Here is a 21,004-nt window from a genome sequence, read left to right on the forward strand (position 1 = left end):
TTGACTAGAAATCGCCATTGTGGGTGCGTTTCAGACGGGTTACATCAAGGGTTACGCGTACTCTGTGCTGAAAAACAGTACGGGGAGTATAAGCCGCTTTGGACTTGTGTCTGCTGGCTTCACGCATCAGTGAAACTATACAATAGTAATGGTGGATGGAAGTTCATTAATTTCTTGTCATCGGGGCTCCAGTTGACATTTTGGAGCCCACACAAGGCAGGGAGCAGGCGGTTAATCGTTGGGCCTCCTTTTGTGCATTTCCTCGGAATTGCTGCATTATAAATGAAAGCAGCTCGCATTTACGCGCCTCGCGCGAGCCTGGTGCCACCAGAAAAAAATGGCTGTTGCCGGATTAGTCTATATAATAGAATACATAGAGCTATATTGAATTACTACAGTGCTAACTCGCTGTACAAAGTGAAGCCTGATGGGCGGATCCACGTTTGTGCACAAACAAATGGAAAACTCGAAATTCAGTACAGCTTTAGTACGGCTTGAAAAACGATCCCTTTACAACATGGCTAAATAGCGCCACTTTCGGGCCCAATTGCATCCACAAGTCTCAGAATTGGAAGCCCCAAGTCCGGGCAAGAGGTGCATTGCCATATCTCTTCAATTCCCCAATTACATGGCTCTCAGATCTAGATCTAGATCTCTCTAGATCTAATATAGAATATTTTGAGGGTACAACTTTTATTCGTGAGCTCGGCGGACGGATATTTGGCCTATTTACTGGTGTGCAATCATAGGCTGTGTAGAATTACAAAGTGAAGCCTGCTGGGCAACCTCGTTTCCATGGGTACGATCTTGCTGCGCCATGTTGTTTACCATCATGCCTTGCGCGATCTTAACCACTGGAATTGTCTCATTTAAATGTGTCAAAAATTGGCACATTTAAACTAGGACTGCAGTCGATGTATCTAACGCGCGACGCCATGTTTAAAATGTTCAAAGTTGGTTTTTTGAAGAATCAATCCTTTCCAACACAATTTTTTCGACGTTGCGTTATTTAGCAAGGATTTATATTAAATGCACGTACCTCTTTCGTCCCTTTACAACCGGGCGAAAAACGAGGCTACCGTAATCCATATCGTACAGGCATCGCGCAAGAAAAAAATGTTCGTACGCATGTTTGTACGTGACTTGACGTGCATAGCGCGCAAGCGCCCTATCCGGTTCGTTACATAGATATTCTATATCTTAGAGTGCGAAACGCTTGTTCATCTATTTTGTAGGTGTGAGATTTCATCTGTGTTTGGACCCAGGTTAATGATTGGTTTGAGAGGACTCTTAATTTAAACATACACTTAGACGATGAGGCTATACTTTTCGGCATAAGTTTAAAAAAATATCGTGGATTGCTCTCAACCTGATCCTTATTTTGTGTCGTTTTCACATTTATAAGATGAAGATGAACGATAGCAGATCATCCCTTGCACTATTGAATCTTGATTTAAAACGTTATTTTAGTTTGGAAAAGTACATCTCGATTACAAATGGATCTACTGCAAAATGTTATACAAAATGAGACTCCTTTGAAGTACTGTGTCAAAACTAACTCTGTATTCCAAATGTATTATAGGTCAAGACATTTTGCGGCATTGCTTTGGTTTCTTAAGTAGTTTCTGTATAGCTGAGAAGTTGCTTTGAGGTTGAATAACATATTTCTTCCGGGGAAAACAATAAATAAATTAAAAAAACGAGCGTCACATGACATTGGGTTTCGCTCTGTCATGATCGTCGATGAACCAACTCCAAACAATATCCATTGTTACGGTTACCGTGGAAACTATGTGACGACAGCAAGCGATATCCCAAACATTAGGCTCATCGTGCCAGGGAGTGGTGCTCTGCCCGTTTTGATCGCAGATATCAAAGTGAAGACCTGCTGGCTGGTCATGAAAAACCCGCGTAAAATGTGGGTCTTCAGTTGGACTCTGGGGCTTTTTAGTTCCTTCTTTATTCTACCTGTACGAGGGAACACGTGTAGTGCCATGGTCCAGGCTGCACCCGGCGATGATCTGACCGCACTTCGTAACAAGGCTTTCGCGTCTTTCAGAGCCCAGTGCCGTGGTAAACGAGGTAAGTAATTCTACTCCAAAATTAATCTGTTAAAAGTGCAACTATAGCATGATGTCTTACAGGGAAATCTCAGAAATGTGGTGGTTGTGCCAAATTACTAACTTGAGTTTTTTTATTGCAATCATTTCATTGCAAAACCAGATTTCTAAAATGATCTGTTTGCTGACGTTTTGCGATCCGTATGCAAATTAGGAGGCCACGTAACTATAGTGTTAGTCTCTATATCAGAATTAAAGTCGAGCTTCATCTTATCAAATAGACATTTAAAGGACCGTGCAATGGAGTTTTTCCCATGATTCGAACTTCTTAAAATGCAATAACTTTTCGTATTCAGGCTTTTCCGCCAACTTTGCAGATTGGCTTTCCCGCCGTCAACTGAAAAGCCATTGTTTTTCTTCCCATTTTTTTGGCTTTTTTTGGTTTTTGCTTTTTTGCATAGTTGCAGAAAAGTCTTCGTCTATAATTATGCGTCAAGGAGGGCGCTGTAAGATCACCCGGCTTAACATCGTATAGGGGTGCACCCAATCAAATAAATGTCCAATAGACAACAGTGTAAATGCCCATACTTCAAAATTCTTTTAAAAATACTCAAAACTCTCGCATGTTTTCACGCTGCACAGAAAAATGATAATGAACATGTCAAATTTCATTTTATTTTTAATTTTTGTTGGGTTGACCGATGACTTTTCGAGACATTCTCATCCAAAGAAGACGACCCCTAAAATTAGTGATATTTCCCAAAGTGAAAAAGAAGCCATCTCAAAAAGGGATCCCTCCACAACATGGCTAAAAAAAGTCCGGGCCAGAGGTGTATTGCCATATTTCTTCAATCTCCCCATTCCATGGCTCTCAGAACTCTCTAATATAGACGAATTTGAGTGTATAACTTGTATTCATGAGCTCGGCGGACGGATATTTGGCCTATTTACTGGAGTGCACCCAGAAAACCGGATCCGGCATAATATCCACTAGACATTTTTCTACGCATTTTCAGCTAATGCATTGCGTAGCGACATGAACGCGGTTCTGCTTTTTCACAGTACATTGCGCCGATAACCATCTTTTCACGTTACGTTGTGTGATTTTTATCACAGTTTTTTTTAAGCAAACATGTCATATTATTATTTTAAACGTCACTAACATTGTAATGAGTGTGGTACGGGGCCTGTAACTTCACAATTGCTATTTTTTTAAAGCTATTTTAATATACCCACCTTTTCAGATGAGTATACAAGACCATGCTTATTAAATTCTTGATCTTCATAATATGTCTGGGTCTAGTGTGCTTTATGCACTATCATACTATGTCTGGGTCTATTGTGTACTTCGTGCAATATCTTATTCCTGGTGGCTGTGTCATCTTTTAAGGTCAATTTTATCAATTTTATCAATCGATCTTACTTAATTGCAGTGTAGCAATTTTTTCATTATGTTTTGTCATTTTGGCTTGTGCATTACTTTTGCCTTTGTCTTTTTTATTTAAAAAAAATGCTCTTTTAAAACGTACTTCATTAGTGTGTCAAATTACATAGGTTTTAAGATACAAAATCATTAATCCAGGTCACTTTTTTTTTGACTAACCCAGTATAATTCAAGTTCACACAGTTATATTTGGTCCTTCATGAAAATGCATAGACAGATACGCATCTTTCACACCTTTCAATTTTCAGACTTTTTTATTTGACAATCTCATTCCTGCAGCCGATTTCATGTAACCTTATGCGATGACAAAGAACACTCGGGCCACTATTTATAGTGTACGTTGCGCAACATTTCAGTCACGACAATTTTAAGAAAGTTTCTCAGTGCGTAAGTCTGTGGATTGCTCAACAAATTATGGCATGACGCAGTTATTTGAGGTGGCTTTTACATTGTACCTGTGACAGAATTGTAAGGTCAGGGGCGGATCCAGCGGGGGGGGGGGGGGAGTTGAGGGCGCACGCCCCCTTTCCTTCAGATAAAACAACAAGATGTTCTCCCCACGTACAAACGTGGTTCAAGGTTCAAGGTTTATTTATTTCCACAGCGTCAAATCTATAAATGACATAAAATAATTGCATAGCAGAAAAGAATTACAAATAATACAACAAAACTGATATTTTAGAGACACTGCAGAGGGGCCCATTAAGAAGTAGAGCTTTTAAGCATGGGCCCCAGACAGGCATGCTCATTGAGCCCAAACCAAGGGAAAGGAAGTAACTTACAATGAACACTATTAAATGGTCAGTCAAACGAGGTAGGGCTCAATGAGCATGCTGTATTTAAAGTAATTACATAGAAAAGCAACATACCTAAACACAATACACATTCAGACGTAAACAACGGACAAACAAACAATACAATACAGATCATTTTAACTAGTCAGGTCAGCAATGAGCAATACAATAATGGATATTCTACAATCTACATGTAACAACATATATCTACTGGCATAAATTAATAACAAGTTTGAATTAAGACTGATTTTAATAGGCGTTTAAAAGTGGAAAGACGTTTAAAAGGTGGCACGGGTGGCTTGTGCGTAAAGCGCTCGCCTCTCACCAAGGTGACCACGGTTCGAATCCTGGCCGCGGATCGCATGTGAGTAGAGTTGTGCGTTGGTTCTCTCCTGTGCCACGAGGGTTTTTCTCCGGGCCCTCCGGTTTTCCTCCCTCCGGAAAAATCAAACACTTTCGATCTCAGGCTGTGCTCCGTGGTCTTATATGGGTCGCCATAGGCGCCTTTACGTGCCAGCGGCCCGACCACGTTGTAGCCACGTCCTTCGCAATTCAGCATCCCAGCTGCGAGTAAGGATGATTAGCCTCCCAAATTATTATTATTATTATTATTAGATTGGTAGAAGCTTGGAGTTGTGTAGAGAACGAATTCCACAGCTTGGGTCCCTTGTTATTAACAGTATTTTGAGCAAGAGAGGTACGACTAAATGGAATATAAAAATTAGAAGCTTGGCGAGTCCAATGAGAATGAAATTCACTTTTCTGGCTAAAAATACTATTAATGGAAGATGGTAAAGTATTGCGAGAAGATTGATACATTAAAGACCCAAGCTGAACGTTATACATATCATTACGTTTTAAAGTTTTATGTTTTATAAAAAGGGGATATGTGTGTTCATAGAAGTCGGCAAAATTAATTACACGCAAGGCTCTTTTCTGTTATAGAAGTAGTCTTGTAGCAGAACTACTACCCCAAGCAAGTAAACCATAGTTAAGATGAGAGACAATTAGGGTGTTATAAAGAGATTCCAAAACGTTTACTGGTGAAAAATGCTTAATTTTGTTAATACACCTACGTTTCTTGCAATGATTTTACATAAATGATCAACATGATTTTTCCATGTTAGCCCTGAGTCAATAAACAAACCCAAACATTTACAACAATCAGTTTTGATAATCACAGAATCATCAATCATAATATTACAGGGTAGTTCACTGACAGAGTTACTAAACAACATGAAGCTAGTTTTGGAAATATTTAAGGATAATTTATTAAGTCTGAACCAACTCGAAACAGATATAAGTTCGGTGTTAACAGTGTCAGTGAGGTAATTGAGGTTGCTATGGGAAAAGAATAAATTAGAGTCATCAGCAAACAATATAAAGGAGAGCAAGTTAGAAGACTTTGTAAAATCATTACTATATATTATAAAAAGCAAAGGTCCTCAAATTGAGCCTTGGGGTACTCCGTGTGTAAGAAAACTAGAGTTTGAGTTAAAGCCATGTATAGACTCATATTGGGTTATGCGTGCGTATCGGCCCGATACGCTGGCATTACATATGGCACTAAAATCGTTAAAAAAATTATTTCATCTTGACATGCTAAATCTTGACGAAAAAGCCTAAACTTTTGATGCATTTGTGATCAAAATGCCCCAAAGCCATGCCGCTGTACGCGTATACGATGTTCCGTGCGGCATAGCATGGCAGTGCAGTGTAGTGCCATCGCTATTCACTGGTTCCCACCGTGTGCTTACAGAATCAAAGCTATAATGTAGGACCGGAACCACTGACAACGACCCACATAACGTGACAGAACCAAATAATTAATAAACATCGATGGAGAAAGAGAATTTATTCCAATTTATTCCCAGAAGGTGATCTCTCTTTTCTGTGTATGTATTTTCCATTAAAACATATTTATAACGAGATTGTTCCGCTCATACGTACTTGATACACCGTTTGCGTGTTTCTGAAAAAAATGTTTGGCCACAGCACGTGGGTTCGTTGCCAAGTCCGCTAAAAATACACAGTGCAGGTATGCACACTGACAGTGAGCCGTGTGCGCGAGGCGATGTACGGCCACTGCTGGCTGGCGGCTGACGGTGACTAACGTTGAGCATAGTGGGGTGGAGGACTTAAATTCTCCATTATTTTTAAGAATCATCCACCTTAAATATATGTTTTTCATATTAGGTGAGGCAAGTTTTTATCACTTTTGATGGACAGTCTCGATTGCTTTTGTGGTGCGAATGAACATTATTAAGGCACAAATTATGCATGATTCCTTGGTATGCTCCATTATTTCAATCAGCACAAAATATTTTTTTGACGAAATAAAAATAAATTCCGACCTAACGACCCTAATTTTTGGAAGGTCATGTAATAGGAAGCAGAATTTTGTTTTTTTTTGCTTAATTTGTTTTAATCTGAAACTTACTTTTCATCCGAACTTTTCCAGTTCAGAAAATTGTTATGTTTGTGAAATGTTTATTATATTTTTATTTAAAAAAAAATGTTATCTATCTCCTCTGAATTTTGAGGAAAAATCTACCTCAAAGATCCCAAGATTTGCTCTAAAATGCACCAAAGAGCTTCTAGAGTTCACAATTTTGGGACCATAAGTCGGCCCCGAACCCCACGCCGTGGCTTCGCACGTTGGTGTATCACGACAAAACTTCCCCTACAGGTTTAAAAAAATCACGCCCTTCCACCCTTCGGAAGATCCTGGATCCGCCCCTGAAGTTACCTCACATAGATAGTCAGCTAAAACTGTTTCAAAATGGTGGGTAGAGGTGATTCATTGATTGTTTCACGAATGAACAAATCATATGCAAACATCCGTCGTATATTATGCAGATATTAGGCCTATATTCCTCCAAGATGTTAAATTTTTTTACAACGTTGCGCAGCTAGGCCAAGTAGGGCTGGAACCGTTGCCAGAACATGAGCAACTCTTTGCAGATGACCAAGTACGACTGAAAGAGAAAACAATTCTAGGTAATAAATAATCAGTGCTATGGTCGAGTCCACCCCATCCGAGTCCGAGTCCTTGGTATCCGAGTCCGAGTCTGAGTCCGACTCCTTGTCTCCGAGTCCGCGTCCTTTTGTGAATCTCAAATACACATCATCGTGGATGAGAACCAGGACAAAGTTGATTGTTTGACCCCTTTTAATACAAAGCAAAGGTGAAAGGTAATGTGTAGTATACATTTTAACCAAATTCATAAAAGGTTTCGCCCTCAATATTTTTTTTAAGTGAACTTTAGGATTTAAAAGGCTTTCCAAGTGTAAAAAAAACCTTAAAATATTGAAATTCAAATTCCGATCCTCTTTAAAAAAAGATGTTGCTGGAAAATTGTCACTGCTTGTACTCAGAATGCCTTGCCAGGTCACAAGTATGAAAATTGTGTTCTGGCTTAATTAAGATTTAAACTAAACATGCTCATTACATCTTAGAAACATAAGCATTTCCAACATGCGGGAAGATAAGCTGGCACGATGGGGACGCATTATTATACCCCCATGACTGAAAATACCCTCCACTGGTGCACTTGATGGGGTATACTAGTAAACAATTTCACAGAATTGTGTAAGCGCCCACCACAAATGATTCAAACATTTGGGAGGGGGAATAAAGGTCCCCCACAACTGGATCTATCCCATCATTTACGAAGTTTCTCAGGCTTATACCAGGATTTCTGTACACGCTGCAGATGACGGATGAAGGTGGAGGTAGTTCCATGGTCACTAATTTCAGAAATCGTGGCTTTGCAAAGGTTACAGTTTGCAGAATGTCTCTTCTTGCCCGTTTTGTGGCACGAATACTTCTTGTGATTGGTAAATCCATACTTGATCACTCAGGAAGCGCTGACATGATCTGTGGTATGGAGTGGTAAGTCAGCTTCCTCGGCAGTCGACAAGAAGTTGAACACGTGTTGCCAACGATCTGCGGGATGATCGGATAGACTGCTCAGTATGTGCGCGTGCGTGCTGCGTAGGCACTGCGTGCGCCCAAACCTCGAACTGAAGCCAATTGACACATCGTTTTGCAAAGGATTTTCATTTAAATTCTAGCGCACGCAATATTTTAGCCGATAAATGTATGAGAATGTTCGCAGGGTGTACAAATTAAGAAAGTGCTGTACAATATAGAAATTTAACATTCAATCATGTTATGCAAGCCATCGGGCCAGTGAACTTGCCAATTAAGCACAGTCTCATTAGTCTGTCAAATTAGGTTTTGCCCTTCACCGACGTTTAAACACTGTATACTCAGTATGTTACCTCCCGAGTGAAAGTTGGAAAGAATCACTCGGGTGGGACTCAAACCCACGACCTCCTGCTTTCTAGTGCAGATGTCTTATCACTCGACCACCGAGCTAACGGGATCGGTTGGCTGGTTCGAATCCGATGTACTAGCAGCGGGCACTGCATAAAATATTATAAGACGGATTTTTTTTGCGCCGGGGTAATACAAATCAAATTAGGTTTTGCCCTTCACCGACGTTTAAACACTGTATACTCAGTGTGTTACCTCCCGAGTAAGGGATTAGTCTGGTTCTGTGGTGTCGTTAGGGAGTCTTTCGTCACGGGCACTCGCGTTGCAGACGTCCGTGACTACACCGAGCACAGTATCCGTATCACGCAATATGGACCGTACGAGTTCACGTCACGTATGGCTAGCTACGTACGTAGGCGAGGCGGCGCGTTCAAGTTGGAGCGACTCTCGACACGTTATCTTGAAAACCAAAAACTACGTCTTCTTAACATGAAATTGCAGTAAAGTTATAGGTAAAATATGTGGGGTTTTTGTTCTAGACTCGGGCCGAGTCCTCAAGATTGTCGAGTCCTCATTGTTCGAGTCCGAGTCCCACTATCCGAGTCCGAGTCCTTAAAAATCGGGACTCGAGTCCTCCAGCACTGTAAATAATCACTCAAATGTACACTGCCACCTCCATCCGCCATTAGGGCTATTTACAAAGGAAAACATATAAAATTCTAGATAATAAATAATCGTTATAATGATAATAAATAATCGCTATAATATACTCTGCCACTATCCGCCATTAGGGCCATTTACAATTATATAAACGTCCAGAAAATAAATAATCACTCAAATGTACACTGCCACCATCCGCCATTAGGGCTATTTACCAACACAAACTAAAATCATCAAAATGTGCACTGCCACCTCCATCCGTCATTTTGGGCTACTTACAAAGGAAGAAAACATTAAATTCTATACGATAAATAATTACTGAAATGCACACTGCCACCTCCATCCGCCACTAGGGCTATTTACAAAAGATTTTTTCTTTTGTTTTATTTATCTTTGGTGTTGTACATGTATGATTAAAGTGTTGCAATAATTTTTTCCAAGTTGCACTTGACCAAATATTCAAATATTCAGTTTATGAAATGTCTGAAAGATGCATATCTTGCACACACTGATAATGTCTTTCACTCAGATTCAAAAAGTATCGTTTTAGTAAAAACTACAATATGATTTACGCTGAGATTACTAAGAATTTTATAGGAATACAGACAGGCAGGAAGTTAAGATATGCTTGACAAAATGTTAAATATTATGTTTGCTCATTAATGAAAATAAAAGTCCGATCAACCCTTACTGTTGGTTTAGACGAAATTCAATGAACAAGACGATACTTTCATAATGCTAGGATAGTGAAAATAAACTTTTTCTTTTTGATGGTCGAATGACGGTATGCGTGATCTCTTCATTTTTAATCTAAAATGAATTAACCGAATTGTTTTAATCAGTTTCATTATCAGCCATTAAATTTCGCGTGAGTTTTGCACATCGAGCACATTTTCAGAACACTTCTCTTAGTTGAGAAATTATTCGCACATGGTGTTTCCGCAACCTTTCATTATTTATGTTTGACAAAATGTGAAATATGCTTGCCCATTAATGAAAACGAATGCCCGATCAACCCCTTAATGCTGGTTTAGACGAAATTGAATGAACAACGCGATACTTTTAATATGAACGCATCTTTGATGGGGACGATAGTAAAATTGAATGATTCTTTTTAATTGTGAAATGCCGATCTGCGTGATCTTTCAATGTAAATCTAAATCGAAAAAGCTAGCGTAAAAATGAATAAAAACTTGGTGAAATTGGCCGGGAAAACCTATAATAAGACAAATATCACTGTCGATTCAAATTAAAATTAAAAAATTGGGCCACGGTTGTCACTATTTTTATGATAGGTTTTCCCGGCTATTTCAAAACGTTCTTCATTCGAATTCACTGTTTCTAATATTCAAATTCGTCCATCAACATCCATTTAGTGCACTTCCAATGTTTAATTTTGTCTTTTGTCAGACAATTTCAAATTCAGTTCATACAAGCAAATTCAAACAATGAACAACTTATTCTGCGCATTAAAATAATTCTGCTAGTACTACACGTTTTCGTCCGGGAGTATTCTATCTCGTCTCGTCTACGCCAAACCTTTCAAATTCGTCTAATTGATCTATATAAGACGAATTCTATCTCTGAATGCTACCATTCGGAAACAGCTTAGACGAATTTAATCTGTAATGTCGAATATTCTCGACCCGGTGACTAAAGAGGGTGACCAAACTTTGAAATTGAATGGTAAATGACTAATATGTGTGGTTTTCTTAATGCATTTGACATTTTTCTCGAACGAAATTGAATGTTAGAGTTGGTGAATTTGAATGAAAATGTTTTTAAATTGCCGGGAAAACCTATAGTATCTTAAAATGTAACATTGCCAAGGCCTTTCTGGTAATATTTTTCCTCTCATCAATTTGATCATAAAGTAAGCCTCGTCTTTCATTTATGATGCAGCCACTCCGGGAAAATAAACAAAAGAGGCAAAACCATTAATATTGCTAGCTTTCTGCCTCGTCTTCTCACCCAAATGTCAAGTAGGCATCGATAAAAATAAATAAATTAAATCAAATTACTCCATGAACGTATGTTTTTTTCATCACAGAGTTTTGGTACTCCCTTGGGGTAACCCATCGGATACGCACCAATGGTGGCGAATTCTAGTCAGGATTTGGAGGGCACAGCTGCGTCGACAGACGAATCTCCGGGGGGGGGGGAGGGGAGATTGTCATGTAGGCATATTAATGGTTCGAGCTTAGTGGTAGCCCGCTAGCCAAATGCGAGTAAATGCAGCGGCGGGCTAGTCAAAGCACTTGTTACATTACAGTGTAATATATAATTCTTTTGTCTTGTTAATGACTTTTACTTTTTAGGGAGATATTTCAAGGGGAATTAACTTAAATTATGTGGTATAGTTTAATGTTTGTAATATAAAGTTGAATGTATTTTGAGCACAAAAACCACGACACTGCCTACCTGATATGTTTGTTAGGACTGTTGGGATGTTTGTTTGTTAGTTTGTTTTGTATTGTTTTTTTGTTTATTTGTTTTTTTTTGTATTGTTTTGTTTTGTTTTGTTGGGGGTGTTTGTTTGTTTGTTTTTTGGTTTGGTTGGTTTTATTTTTATTTCATTTTGTTGTGTTTTTTTTTTTGTTTTTTTTGTTTTTTTTGTTTTGTTTTGTTTTGTTTTGTTTTGTGTTTTTTTTTTGGGGGGGTCTGTTTGTCGGGTTGTCTGGGTGTTCGTTTGTTGGGTTGTGGGAATGTGTGTTTGTTTGTATTTTGTTTGCTTGTAGGTTTTTTTGTGGGGTTATGGGGTGTCGGTCTGATGGGGTACTAGTTTGCTTGCTGGGTTTATGTTTTTTTTTATTGGGGGTATTGTTTGTTTGCTCATTTCCAGTTTATTTGTTGGTCAGTTTGAATAGTTGTCTTTGTTAGTTTTTGTTTATTGTTAGTAGACATGCTCTGTTACTCGTGAGCCATTTTGTTCTAACTAAATTTGTGTTTTTATTTGTTTTGTTTTGGTATGTTTTGTTTTCTTTGTGTGTGTGTGTGCTTTTTTTTGTTTATGTTTTGTTTTGATTTAGTTTGTTTTGTTTTGTTTTGTTGGGGTGTTTGTTTGTTTGTTTGTTTTTCATTTATATATTTATATTTACATTGAATACTATTTAATTTTTGTGTAGACATTTCGAACATGTGTTGGCAGGCCTTAAGGCTACAGTGTTTTAGTACACTTTTGTTTACCCTGGCCGGTTTGGAATGTTGTATTGTTTTTGTTTTCTGTCCCTCTATCTCCTCTCCCCTGTCAAACTGTCCACCCTCCCTTCCTTCCCCCCTCCCCCGACCCATTCCTACTCGCATTCTTCAGTCTGTATGGTATTACTTTTCAATTTCCAATCTTTGTTTACTTTTTACTTTTTATTTGCTTTGTCATTGTACTTTTGTTCATTTGTTGGCCAAATAAATAATAATAATAATAATAATAAATGGTAATCAACCAAATCAATTAATCAATCAATCAGAACTATTAAAGTCCCCCTGGCGAGTCAAAATCATTGAAATAGGGCATGCAACTTTCTCGTGAATTCGCGGTTTTTAGCGTTTCTAATGGGAATTGCGGCCTAGAATCCCCGAAAATGTCATGTTTTGGATTGATTAATACTTATCCTATTTCAAAGGTCTGGTTGAAAGGAAACTATTCTAATGTCTTACAGTTCTAAAGAAAGAAGGGGGACGGTCGTTTACATCGCGTGGATCGGACGCGGCGGACATTTCAGCCGTGTCCATTCAATGTACGGTACACGTTGCGCGAGTGTGGCACATAATTTTGACTTTTAAAGAATGGTTATGGTGTCGATATTTATATCCTTTTTTTAAATGCTCTTTCCAATTTTGTTGCCCAACTTGGCGCATTCGAGAACGTAATATCCCTTTAAAAAATGCCGGTTTCAGAAAACAAATCTGATACTGACGCGCATTTGGCTTGTCTCATGTCATTGCAGCGCCGAATTTTGCGCCAAAACCGCTAGCGAGTAAATTAAAAAAAAACAAAAAAAAACATGGCCTGGCTCTGCGTTTTTGTAGAACGTAGCGGTATTGCTGCCAAACAAACAAACAAGCAAAAAACGACATAATATCTCGTTTTATTATCTTAATTAACTGCTTATTATCTCGGTTGAACGACTTATTATCTTGTTTAAACGATAAATTATCTCGTTTAAACGACTTGTTTATATCGTTTAAACGACGGATTTTATCTGGTTTAAACGACTTTTTTTATCTGGCTTTAACGACATATTTGTCTTATAAATGACTTATTTGTCTCTCGTTCAAACGAGCCTAGGCGCAATATTAAAGTGAAATTTGCGCTACTAAGGTGTTCCCCATCTGCCATCTCACATCTCGCATCTGGTGTGGATGACCTGACCTTTGTGTCGCGAGTTGTAACATGCAAATTTAGAACAATTATCATCTCGACTCATGCAAACGCAATTGACATTTAGGAAGGAGACGAGGCAGGCATGAGGTTACAATCAAGTATAAGCTTTATGTGGCCTCTCTGGGCTCCCTTACATTTTGTACTAAATTTAGTTGGGCACTATATGCAGACGTTGTTGATGGTCATGTATCTGGAACATGTAAACGCTTTTTTAATTAGCGCAAGCAGACTAATGACCAGCGTGGCAGCTCATGCACGATGTCGATATCGCTGTAGTGTGTGGTCCGACGTTACCGTTTTCTCTGACGTTTGTCTTGACTGTCCAAATTTCGTGCATAAAATAGTATTTTTGACATGTCCAGGATGTTTTTCTTTATTTTATAATTATCGAAATAACTTCTTGAAGTAAAATAATCACACCACAAATATGATATGAGAGATCAAACTAAAGAAAATAGTATGGACTAAAATACATAATTTTGGTGTTGATCGTGTGCTACTTCATTCAATTTTATTCTGCGATCATGGATGCACCCGCCATCAGTAGTACCGATCGATAATAGCGCGGCGGCGACACGGAAATGGGGGGACTCATAATTATGCGTCCCAGTAAGGGCGGACAAGATAGAGGGCGCCCTTTCATATGTTAATAGACGTTGCAAGCACTCATCTTAGCATCATAAGATCCTTTTGTTGCTAGAGACTCTGGGTTGCGGAAAAAGACCCATTACTATTTCCTTCTTCTTCTTTTTTTTATTAAAATGGGATTTGGCACAAACCTGTTCTCGAAACAATCGCACATTTTTCCTCAGGTGACGTTTCTTGCTCTGTGGAGGGACCTCTCGGGATGGAAGATGGTCGCATACCGGATGAACGCATCACAGCTTCGTCTTTTTATCAAAACCGCGCTAGCCACGCCCCACCCAGGGCCAGACTGAATATTCAAGGTACGCATTTGTATTTGAGACTAACCACGTTATACTTCGTACAGTCATTTAAAAGGAAAGACAGTTGTTTAACCCTAAAAGCGCCGGGCGGAATCCGCACCCCCCCCTCTCAACTTTTCCGCGATAGCCTTGAAGAAAAAAAATTGCGACCCGAGATGTTCCAAAAACATTTAAAAAAATTCCGACGCAAACTGAATTTCTCCATGAACGCAGTGTACACAAAGCATTCGTGCATGAATAATTAATTTGCCATAATTCCAAAATCCTTTGACCTTTAGTCATGAAATTTCTTGGGTATGTCCATGGTAAGTTGTTCTTTGCATGTACTGAGTTTCAAAGTTTTTCGTCACTCGATGGCCGACATCTTAGCCCCCCCCCCCCGGCTGAGAGATGGCCAAAATATAAACCTGCACCCGATTTCATCAAACTCTTCGTAACTCACAGCGCTGCGACGCGTCGTATCTCTACGATGCGTTGCAGCTGTGACTCGCCCTGCGATCCATTTCACAAAGCACGTCGTAAGTTCGACGCGTCGTAGGTGTATTTATAGCACAACTTGATGACTGTTTTATGTCTTTAGTCAGCGTACAGTATATAGTCATCTGATATTCAACAATCAGTCGTCGGATCTCCGCCCAAAATTTGTTAAAACGTCAAATAAAATGGCGGCCGTGTGATGCAATTTTAAAGGAAAACAAGCTCTCAGTGAACTGTTTAGCTACTTTGAAATTGAAACTTCAATATTCCAGGTTATTTCATAATTATTCAATGAATTTTCTATTTACAACTTTACACACACTGCCTCGGTATTATAATCTCGTTTTTGTAATGATTAAGGCATAAAACTGGCTAAGAAAAGGACTCTTCTTATTTGGCGATGACCACTTGAATACAACGCATTCAACACATCGCAAGTTTCGCTTAATGGATGATACGACGCATCGCGAGTTGCGACGATGCGTCGCATCGTTTAGTTAAATCGGGTACTGGCCCTTTTAACTAAGGGGTATTATTCGGCCTGAAATTCACGAAATTATTATGTTGTTAGGGTTGTTTCTTTATACTCTTTCAAATGTCTGAAAAGGAGACTAACCTAATGTCTTACCGTTCCTGAGAAAAGACGGATGAACAGTGGTTTACATCGCACGCGGTGGACTTTCGTGGCATACATATACGTATTTCCCGCCGTTTCCATTCAATGTACAGTACACGTCGTGTGTGCGTCACATAATACACACAACACCAACACATAATGTTGTTTCTTGCACGTCCGCATCATGCAATACACTGTGCCAGGCCGGATTCACAACTAGCCCTCAACAGCTCGATTTTTGAGACTCACAATTTTGACACCCAACATTAGTTGTTGCATGGTTCACGCAAGAATCACACAAAACCAACCAGTTGTAAATAAGGGAATAAATGTGTGTTTTGGGAGGTATTATAACACTCTGTTTAAGACCGGTTTGAGTCTGGATGGGTGATAATTACCCGAGGCAAAGCCGAGGGTAATTATCGCCCATCCAGACTCAAACCGGTCTTATACAGAGTGTTTAATACCGACCGAACACACATTTATTCCCATTCACAAATACCTTTCGGTCCAAAAATAAAAAAAATGTCAAAAACTAGACGTTGCTAACCATTTTGTTCAACAATTTTACATCATGTTTTACGAAACACCCCTCTGACTTATATATGGAATGCCCCTCCACAACTCGTTACCTTATAGGGACATTGGCATTGGCTTTCCATTTAATATAATTTCATTAAAATGCGTTTTGTAGCCCAATTGTGCGCATTCGCAATGTCCCTTCAGTTGCACGATTTACTGCTCGATTTGTGGTTGATTCGTAGTAACCTAATCCATTACGACTGTGCACTACAAGTAATGTGCGGACGTCAATGTTCGGACAATATCGGCAAAATGTCATCAGGAAATTATATGGGTCACGGGTCCCTGCTGCGCATTGTGATGCTTGTAGCTATCGTACGTGTAACCAGCAATGCGGCCCCGAAGAGCCGACGATACCATGGGCGTCGCTGCAGGGGGGGGGGGGGGGGTTCAAACCCCCATTAGACATTTTTGTCGGTAAAATCATGGTGGTGTCGGCAAAAAAAAGTGAAGAATAGAGAAAGAAGGAAAAGAAAGAGAGAAGAAGAAATGTAAATAATAGACACCGTTGCTCAAAACCCTGCGAAGCTAACATCCGGTTCTGAATTCATTGGCAAACAAAAATTGTACATTGTGTCAAGTCTGTCATGTCGGCACGAGCTGCCGCGAGAGGTCGCTTCATATATGGCGGTTGAATGCTACGGCTAAGTGACAACTCAAAACCATGGATCAAGCTAAAGCTAAAGAAGGCAAAACTCGAAAGAGTGTCGAGCTTCAGTTTGATGTAATGTTTGTGATGTAATACATCAACTTTGATGACCCCCCCCCCCCCCATCTCCCTAAACACGAGTCAGTGCATTAAAAAAGTCAGGGGAAAGTGGCCAGGAAATGCTTCAGATTGCACCACAGAGCATAAAATCCAGACCTTTTAGGCTGGCCCCGGACCCTACGTACACATAAAAAAGTCAGGGGAAAGTGGCTAGGAAATGTTTCAGATTGCACCACAGAGCACAAAATCCAGAACTTTTAGGTGGGCCCCGGACCCCACGCCTTCAGGGCTTCGCGCTCCCCGCTCGCATATAACAGAAATTCACTTTAGGATTTAAGGTATATTCCATCATTTGTAATTTGTGCATTTTGTTCGTTTGAAGCAACAAAAGTGCTCAAAATCTAAAGAAGGGTGATGAAGTTTCAGCTCAGCTGTATATTTCGAGAAAAACAGCATTCTAGGATCTCGATTTCAAATCAAAAGTTGCTGAATCATGTTTTGAATGGGCCTGAATTCAGCGTCCAGCGAGACACGTTTTCACTGAGCCGATTGCAGCTACGCGAAGTCGCGCACTGATCCGACGAATTATCCGGCTCGTTAGTAAAAACGTCATACACGCGCACGCACCACTGATTACTAGCGCCCATTGGCTGCAAACGCTCGAGCTGCGTTAACTTCCGGTTCCAAACGGTGCAGAAAGTGCTGGAGGTGACGTCACACTAACGAACCGGATAGCAACCGCGTGCGCGTGTGCATCGTGTCAACGCTTGCGCGCGCTTCGCTGATTAAAAAAACGAACTACTACGGACATTTCTAACGGTGCTTCTTAAAACGCACCGTTGGAAGGGCATTCCTTCGTTGATTTCTTCAAAATGACAGCTTGGCAGAAAGAATAATTTCACAGGGAGTTTAGTCCCCTTGCTATCTTTCAACCAAGTATGTTTTTTCAACAATAATTAAGTCAGTCACTTTTTGGATAGCTGCAAATGATGGACTATAGCTTTAAAGAACCCCCCCCGGCTGGGATCAGGGATCGGGCCTGCACAAGGCATGCCTACGTGGGCGTGTACACGCCAGCAGCGTATCCAGCTTTTGATGTCGGGGGGGGGGGGGGGGGGCGGGGGGCAACTGCACATCAGCGCCGAAATGTAGACATGTTTTTTTTCTTCGGACACTTGCCCTCCGTAAAATCAAAAAGCGGGGGGGGGGGGGGGGGGGGGGTCTGGTTTCCATCTTCCAAATGGGGGCATTCTTCAAAACTGACCATTATTATGCATACTACATATCAAATGAAGATTTTCACGGCTCATTTTAATGGTTGTTGAATGGGTTTTCTTTAAGCCAAAAAAAGTCTCCGGTTTCTGGTATGGAGCTTGCCCAAAAAGTGGTGCGGCGATATTATGGGAGACCAGAGAGGCCACATAAAGCTTATTCTCGATCATAACCCCATCTAAAAACACGTTAAAATTGTGCAGCAGCAGGATTCCTGTCAAACCAGTGAGTTTGGCGGTTTTGAGACATCATCTTTCATTGAATTTTTTTTTTCATTTTGCCGACGCGCATGGCTACGGCGACGCGCGCGCATACCAGAAACCGGAGACTTTTTTTTGGCCTTAGTGGGATTGATGTCAGAGGAACTCTATAAACATAACTGAAAATTAATTCCATTCAGAGTAATCAACATAATAAACCATTATAGTACATGATGTGGGGGAATTAGAAATGGATTTAATTAAGGGGTCTTTTGGGCGGAAATTATCAATTATTTTGTGTGAAGGTCCGTCGGCAAATTTCATGACACCACCCCCCCCCCCTTTTTCAAAATGGTCTAGCGACGCCCGTGGACGATACGCTAGTGAACTTAGTCGTCTAGCGTTGGGTCAGACAAAGATTATTGGCGAAGATCATTGTTAAACATACCTCGAAGTCCAAATTTGAGCCAGATTCCTGCAATATGGCTAAATCGTTGAATGCAGTAAGAAATCTTAGGTTTTTTGTTGTTGTACAGGATACGCTGCAGGGTGGCGTAACGATGACAGCACTGGTAATATCAGTCCATGGATACAGGTTGACTTCGTTGGCACAGTCACCATCACTGGTCTGATCACCCAGGGGCGCGCAGATAACAACCAAAGGGTGACGGAGTACCGAGTGACGTACAGCGAGGACGGTCAGTCCTGGCATTACGTGACTGATGCAGACGGCACACCAATGAAGGTATATAGTCAGGTTGCATACGGTTGGAATCGTGACCGACTGGTCCCAAGCACCAAACTCAGCAGATAGATTCTTATAGCCCTAGTGAAGATATTTAGAAGGGGTGCTCACCCGAAATTCTTTTGGGAAGAGTGCCTAATTTGCATATTAAAGCGTTAATGAGTGCAACTTTAGAGTATAAAAGTAGCCATTTAGGATCGTTACAATGTCCTCATATTATTATCCAGTCAGTCTTAAATGCTTTAGCAAATGTTATTGAATAAGGATGTGTAAGTGAAATCCCCAAAATACACTTTTCAAAAAATTAAATAAAAATACTTTTCAAAAAATTAAAAGTGGGAAAAATATATTACACTGTAGGTATCAAGGGCGGATCCAGAGGGGGAGGGGGGGGGGGAGGACAAAGGGGGCCATGGCCCCCCCCCCAAACGAAACCATTTTTTAAATATTTTTTTATGTGACATCGCAATAAAGGCAGGCAATGAGTACACCACCATCTTTTCCTCAAAAAAAACATTGGTTAAAGTGGTCAGAAATTGCCTCAGATCGCACCACAGAGCATCTAGAATCCAAAAATGTTTCGAGGCCCTTAAGCGGGCCCCGAACCCCACGTCGTAATTTTTTTGTCCCACTTTTTTGGGGGACCAAAATTTTTGTGGACCCCCCCCAAAATTGTGATCTGGATCCGCCCTTGGTAGGGATTAACGATTTATGTAAATTAGGCACCCTTCCCTTCTTAACTTTTTACTCTAGGGCTATAACAATCTATATGCCAAATTTGGTGGTTTGAACCAGTCGGTCTTTATGACTAATTGAAATGTTTAAAGATATCAAAATGTCAAAAGTTGTTTTGCTGACTATGTTACGACATAATCAGTAGCGTATCCAGCTCATGATGTGGGTGTGTGTGGGGGGGGAGGGGGGAGGGGGGAGGGGGGAACCGCACATCCACGGAGAAATGTAGACATGGTTTTTTTTCTTCCGACACTTGGCCTCCGTAAAATCAAAAAGTGGTGGGGAGGGCCATCTTCCAAATGAGGGCGCTCTTCAAAACCTTTATTATGCATACTGGAAAATATGTGCCGATTTTCACAGCGCATTGTAATGCCTTTTTTTTTAAGCTGGTTTCCTTTTTTGGGGTTGATGTCAGAACTCTCTAAACATTTATGGAAATACTTACTGAGCAAATTTTTTTTCAAAAATTCCTCGGGGGGGGGGGCACGGTGCCCCTGCCCCCCCCCCCCCCCCTCCTCTGGATATGCCACTGGACATAATGAATCCATTCGAATGTCAACAACCTGAACACACCATTCTTCTTTTTTGAACAGTTCCCTGGTAACAAGGACAGGAACACCCTGGTAACTACGCTGTAGCGTTCACTTTAAGTTACCCTGCACTGCGCCTTTAACGCATCTTGTATATATGTTTAGTTCAGAGGTCAACCTTCACGCATTCAGTTTCGTTTCGTTATCGTTCGTCTATGCTATTTTCTGTCACACACGCAATATTTACAGTGCTTTTCCTATAATTTCGCTTGGAAGTTACAAGCTAGAATCAACGCTATTCTTTACATGATTTATTAAACATCGGCAGAGCTATTCCAGTGAGCAATCCAAGTTTCTCTCGTGGATTTTTGTGAGTGATTATTGACCGAACTTTGTGAGCGTTTTCACCACGTGAGTTGAAACCAACTCGCCCCGCATTCACGGCGCGGGCAGTCGCCCCGTTCGCGTTGCGTTGTGCATGGACTCGGCCCAGTTTTGGCTGTTTACATACTGCAACTTGGTGAGTCACTTAACTTGCAATAAACTCGGGAGTTAAAGTAGGACAGTACA

At 40.4% G+C, this 21,004-nt stretch overlaps 1 protein-coding gene across 1 annotated transcript; it reads left to right on the plus strand.

Annotated features, from left to right (window-relative positions):
• Positions 1 to 1,733: 1,733 nt before the first annotated feature.
• LOC119731378 (lactadherin-like) lies at positions 1,734 to 20,542 on the plus strand. The gene is made up of 4 exons (XM_038204553.1): positions 1,734 to 2,082; positions 14,434 to 14,568; positions 18,961 to 19,169; positions 20,498 to 20,542. Exons 1-4 carry the CDS (start codon positions 1,734 to 1,736, stop codon positions 20,540 to 20,542), a joined length of 738 nt encoding a protein of 245 aa, XP_038060481.1.
• The last annotated feature ends 462 nt before the right edge of the window (positions 20,543 to 21,004 follow it).

This window comes from Patiria miniata, unplaced genomic scaffold (genome assembly GCF_015706575.1).
Source record: "Patiria miniata isolate m_02_andy unplaced genomic scaffold, ASM1570657v1 HiC_scaffold_23, whole genome shotgun sequence".
Classification (NCBI taxonomy): domain Eukaryota; kingdom Metazoa; phylum Echinodermata; class Asteroidea; order Valvatida; family Asterinidae; genus Patiria; species Patiria miniata.